The sequence below is a fragment of the Amphiura filiformis genome, chromosome 16 (genome assembly GCF_039555335.1).
Source record: "Amphiura filiformis chromosome 16, Afil_fr2py, whole genome shotgun sequence".
NCBI lineage: Eukaryota > Metazoa > Echinodermata > Ophiuroidea > Amphilepidida > Amphiuridae > Amphiura > Amphiura filiformis.
Window position 1 is genome coordinate 26,519,471 of NC_092643.1, and position 6,000 is coordinate 26,525,470.

The 6,000-nt window shown below is 37.8% G+C and overlaps 1 protein-coding gene across 2 annotated transcripts in view; it reads left to right on the forward strand.

Moving 5' to 3' along the window:
• The window catches only part of LOC140135807 (low-density lipoprotein receptor-related protein 12-like), a 31,981-nt gene extending 26,218 nt beyond the window's left edge, over positions 1-5,763 (forward strand). Inside the window, exons 7-10 of one of the 2 annotated variants that reach the window (XM_072157428.1) lie at positions 128-299; positions 1,121-1,237; positions 2,042-2,287; positions 4,164-5,763. In XM_072157428.1, coding sequence (XP_072013529.1) covers positions 128-299; positions 1,121-1,237; positions 2,042-2,287; positions 4,164-5,326 — 1,698 coding nt within the window. In that variant the 3' untranslated portion in view covers positions 5,327-5,763. The remainder of the gene's footprint in view (positions 1-127; positions 300-1,120; positions 1,238-2,041; positions 2,288-4,163) is intronic. The other variant, XM_072157429.1, reaches the window with a different exon arrangement.
• The last annotated feature ends 237 nt before the right edge of the window (positions 5,764-6,000 follow it).

A 6,000-nucleotide genomic window follows, 5' to 3' on the forward strand; every position in this document is an offset into this window, starting at 1 on the left:
CGTTTAGTATTTTGTAGTACTCAGGTGTGTTAGGGGTAATCTGCTTTTACTACTCTTATTTATCTGCAAATAGTGTGCTTGATAATACCATATTAAAATCGATAACAACTTAAGTAATTCTTTTTAGCATGTACATTCACAGGATAAAATTGGCACTTATTATGGCTCCGGCTTTTCACCCAAGAATCCTCATGGTCCACCCGTCGTCATTGAGTCTTCTGGTAATCGTATGACAGTCAACCTGCACACAGACGGCAAGGCTAATGACAAAGGATTTAATGCTACTTACCAGACGAAAGGTAAGGGGTTCAAATCCTAGATACAAGTCAGTTGATTCTAGAGGTGGTTGTCTTCATCGAGGGATCAGCGCAACACTGTTTCTAGGCTAACGAAAGTTGATTCTTAGTTTCCCGTCACCCACCCGCATCAACTTTTCAATTTGACCAAAACTTATTTTCATAAAAAAAAGTCAATTGTCTGAAAATTGAGATGGAAATAATCAAAATTGAAACTTTCAAAATGTCTGACATCCCCTGCTGATCATAATCAGCAGTTTTACTTAGTTGTAGGGGTAAATCATTGGAAATCTATCCCATTGCTATTAAGTTCATTATTTGTCTACAACAAGATTATGATATATCAGCTTTGAAATAAGTGTGATTATTTTAAATATCATATTAGTATTACACAAGTAACAATGTATGCAAGTTTGGCATGGGTAGGGACATGCCTCCGACAGTCTTATTTTATATTTATACCAATTGCAAGAAATGGATCTCTTTACAATACCTGAGGCCCATATTTTTGGCCAAATTTTAACCAATTTTCTCAAAATATGTGCATGTTCTTAGAAATTTTGGCTGCTGATTCATGAAATTAGACCAATTGTCCATGACCCATCTATATGTATTTGCAAATTTTCACAAAAAAAAGGCCATCCCAGAAGGCACATTTTTAAAACTCATTTCAGTGACACATCCATAGCCGTTTGTATGGAGATCCTCTCCTCAACCTGGGATGTGGGTCACTAGACTCTGAAGTCAGGATCAAAATGGGTAACTCTAAATAAAAGAGTGTGACAATATTTTAACCCATTGCTTATATTTCATTTTGTCTTCAGGTGACTGTATAGAAGGCCAACAGCTCTGCAGTGCTGATGATCAGAATTGCTTCAATGAGAATGAAAAATGTGATGGTATATTCACATGCTTGAAAGGCAACGATGAACTAGGGTGCGGTAAGTCGTGATAACAATACCCCAGCATGGACACACACTCCCACACATTTTGCTGTCAAACGAGAGCCATGCACACAAATAACCCAAGTGCGGACTGTGTGCCTAGGCTTCCAATTGCCATACCAATGACATTTTTAGCCATACTTTGTGTTTAAGTTTTAGTTTTAGTAATAACATGGCAACTGTGGATTTGCCTAGTGAAACTAATAAGGGACTTATCATCAAATGCAATGTTAAGGTGTTTCTAGACTATTGCAGAAGTTTGGAACCATTTTATCAAATTGGGTTCTATAATTATGGGAAAGGTGTTGGGATCTGGAATAGCCAAAACTGTTGAATTCCAACTGGTTGGAATTCCCAAGTCTTCCCTAGTTAGGGTGTAGATTTCAAATGGATTATCTCAATACAAGTTGTAAGGAGTATAAATACCTTATATTCTGAATAGTCACCCCCGGGGGTGTTGCATTTGCCAAAAGGGGGGTGTCTATTAGAGGTCATTTTTAGAACGATAATTCCCGTTAAAATTGCTTAAAACTCACGCTGAAATGATGAACTATGAACAGAGGATCGATGACTTTAGCCAACTACCAATGCCAGACTTTCACCAACTACCGATGCCCTTTAGTGATCGTGTGTGCACCTTGGTAAGCTTACTACACAAGATAGCATGGAAATATCACTATCAGCATTTTTTAAACAACTTGATTGAAAAGAATGGTGGGGGCGTGTTATTGAAGGGTGCGATTATTCAAGGATAGTATGTATACATGTACTGATGATTATTGAATTGTTGTTTGTAAACAGGTAGTTGTCGTGAGGACCAAATCCCCTGCAACATTGAAGAATCCTCAAGCAACTGCTACTCAACAAAAAACCGATGCAATGGTGAACGCCAGTGCCCCAACAAAGAAGACGAGTTAAACTGTCCGCCAGAACTGTGCAATACAGCCAAGGGGTTATTCCTCTGTACTAATAAACAGTGTATTCAAGAGAACTGGATGTGTGATGGGTCGTCGGACTGTTCGGATGATAGCGACGAATTGAACTGCCGTAAGTTGAATCCTAATGTTGGACACTTTGTAATTAATCAATAATCAACGATAGTCCATTTGGTTTCCTTGAGGTAGTAACATCATGAATTGTATGCATTGACTCAAGAAACTGGTGTGTTTACACAATGCGATCAAAAGGTTGTGTATCTGTACACAGGCAAAGTAACTACACTGGGTTTCAGAGAAGAACGGCAGTCCCTTACTCAGATTGATGCGAGCGCCCTGTTAATGAGCGACATGTGTAGAGCTTTGTGTTCACTTCAAGCCACCGATCTGCGCCGACCAACGCTTTGACGCAATCGGCCAATCAGATTATCGGTCTGTTGCTATGATTGTCAGCCAATCAGAACCCCACTTCTGTGTATACGCTGTGCGCGCTCTCAAATTATACCAAGTGCTGTTCTTCTCTGACAAAAACTTTAAGACTGACGTTACTGCCTCAAGGAAGCCAAATGGATTATAATTGACTGGTAATAACATCTCTTAAGGGGGTACTACACCCCTCGAAAAATTTGTGTCTATTTTCGCATTTTTCTCAAAAACTAATAACACCGTGGTAACAAAAGTTATGTATATTATAGGGCAAGGAGTCAATTACTACACTGGAATTTCAGTGACCCAAGACAAGTGGTTCGTTATTTATGATCAGAAATTAGGTACCGCTACGATGTACCTCATTTCCTATCATATATACTGAACCGCTTGTTTTGAGTCACTGAAATTTCAGTGTAGTCATTGGATTCCTTGCCCCAATAATATACATAACTTTTGTTATCAGTGTGTTATTAGTTTTTGAGAAAAATGCAAAAGTAGTCACAAATTTACCACATGGGTGTAGTACCCCCTTAAGACTGTTCATAAGAGGAAAATACTAAGACTTTTCAATGTCAAAATCATTCCACAGCACACATTTTTCTAATCCTCCATCTACTTTTCCTAATCACAAACTCACGTTTCAATCAATTCAATAAAAGTACAAATGTTTGATTGATTAAATTTAATCTTCCATGTTACTTTTCCTAATCAAGAACTCAGTGTCAATCAATTTAAAAAAAATACAAATGTTTTAGACTAATTTAATCTTCCGTGTTACTTTTCCTAATCAAGAACTCGGTTTCAATCAATTCAATAAAACTGCAAGTGTTTGATTGATTAAATTTTTATTTTTTTATCTTTTCTGTATCAGTTAAATAAAATAACATCTGTATCTGATTAAATTTGCTTTTTGTCTATATCTATTTAGTAAATGTACAAATGTTTGGTTAATCAAATTTTGAATTTGTTTGATCTGGATCGATTCAATAACAGGAACAAACAAAACACGGAACAGGCGTGTTTTTGAGTCGTAGGCATTTAAAGATGACATTCCCATAAAAAAAATCAAATTTTGGAATTCTTAATTTCATTGTATTTGACCTTAGGACTGAGTGGACTTTCAAATCCTTGAAAGTACTTATTAAAAAGAGGTTTATTAAGTCAATAATCGGCAGTTGAACTATGATAATCCCTATTCAATAAGGTAGGAAACTAATTAGCACATTATTCAGACTAGCAATTTGGCAAAAATATCAAGGTATCATTTACAAAATGATCCATATCTTGAAAAGTATTGATGCTATGTATATAATTTTGGTATCATTTTGAAGCTTATCATCCCGTGCTTACATTTTTATTCAAATCATGAAAGCCACAATCTGAATCTGAATCTGAAATGTCAAAATTTGCCACTTGTTCATGGTTTTGTCGGAACGGGTCACATATTTGGCTGAACAAATATTTCATTTGTTTAGTCTGAATCAATTTCTGTCTGATCAAATTTGATTTTGTGTCTATATCAATTTAATAAAGGTACACATTTGTTTTATCTCTTGCAGGAATGTCTACCAATGTAATCACTGCAGCAACAGTAGGGTCTATCATCTGTGGACTCCTTCTAGTAGCAGCTCTAAGCTGTACATGCAAACTCTACCAACTGCGTGTCGTAGATAGGCATCCACCAACGCACATCTCACCACTCCGGGAAATAGAAGACGAACTAATGCGCCGTGAAGCGCCACCATCGTACACAGCCACAATATCATCTCCTCACTTTGATCAAGCTCAGAGAGCGTTTATTGAAGGTATTCAAGCAGCTGTAATAGCAAGACAAGACACAAATAGTACAACGAACAGAGAAAGGCAACAACCTCGTCCCAGGAGTGCTTTAATGCGAATGTTATCAAACGAAGGGTTGCCCGAAACAGCTGGATTGCCAAACCAAAATGATGCAAGTACAGTACCAAATGAAGATGATGCCAATCCAAATGCAGGTCTTGGGAGTGAGGAGAATGCGATTGAAGAAGCTCCCTCACAAACTGATAGAGGTAATGCCGATGGTGAAAGTACGACTGAATCTATGCAAATTATAAACACTGAAAGTAATGACATACAAATGCCTGTTATAAGTAGTAGTAGCACTCCATGTGTAGAACCAAGTCCTGTTGTTGGCACAGCATCTGTTGACACAGCGACCAGTGAAGCACCTAGAGCGCCCCCATCCGAATCAAACAGCTGCTGTACAAGTGACACAGACTCGGACACAAATCAAGAAGCGTTTGAAATAGAGCAGCGAGAGCAAAATATTATACGTGCGGCGGCAAACATACGGCGCATGCGGTTAGCCGGTGGGTTGCAAAATGTGATAGAGGAAGCGCAAAGAAATGGTGGTAGGAGTCCACCGGTAGATGAACAGAATGAAAACACTAATAATTCATCTCATGAAAGTGAGGACAATGATGATGCACCACTTGATCTAGAAACATCACCTTCGGATTCAATGGCGCTACAACCAACCAATCAGGAAGAACCTACACCTTCAGAATCAGCCACTCAGAATGCTGAAACTGATTCAAAAGACACTAGCGAAACGAGAGAGGTTAATGAAGTGGAAGAGCCTCTGATGGTAGCATCAAATATGCAAATTTGCGATGATGATGTTCCTCTTCTTCTATCTCAGCCTAGTATGGAATTAACTAATGTTAACGAATCAGAAGCATAATAGCTAGAGGAATTTATGAAATATATCGTTGTTGGGCAGGAAAAACCTATATATGTGTGGCCCCTGAACATGTTTAAAACAAAACTGCCAACAGGTTAAATAGGAGGTTTTGCTTTAAACATGTTCAGGGGCTAATGACACATACCGTATTTCGTCAAATAGTCGCCCCCACCCCTCAAATAAACGCCCCCACCACTTTTTTTCAACCAAGATGTTTCAAAAATGCAGATATTTCCATGCTATCTTGTGAAGTAAGCTTACCAAGTTGCCCACATGGTCGATAATAGCGTTAATAATTGGCGAAAATCTGGATCAGAAACCCGGAAGTGAACCAGAAGTCAGTGTTTCTAGTTCATAGTTCGTCATTTTAGCGTGAGTTTTAAGTTTACCTAATGATTTTAATAGGAATTATCATTCTAAAATTGACCTTGAATAAACCCCCCTTGGGAAAATGTAACGCCCAGGGGCGTTTATTTGACTAAATCGGTAGGAGGTTTTTCCTTCCAAACGATGAATTATATGTGTACAAATTTGCAATATGAAATGTTTTCACAATGAAGGCCTTTTGCAGTTATATACTCAGTAAATTAGGGAGCAATTTCAAGGATAAAATGAGATGTATAATGAAATTTTAAGTTTAATGGGAAACATTCCTATAATTTTGACCTAGAAAT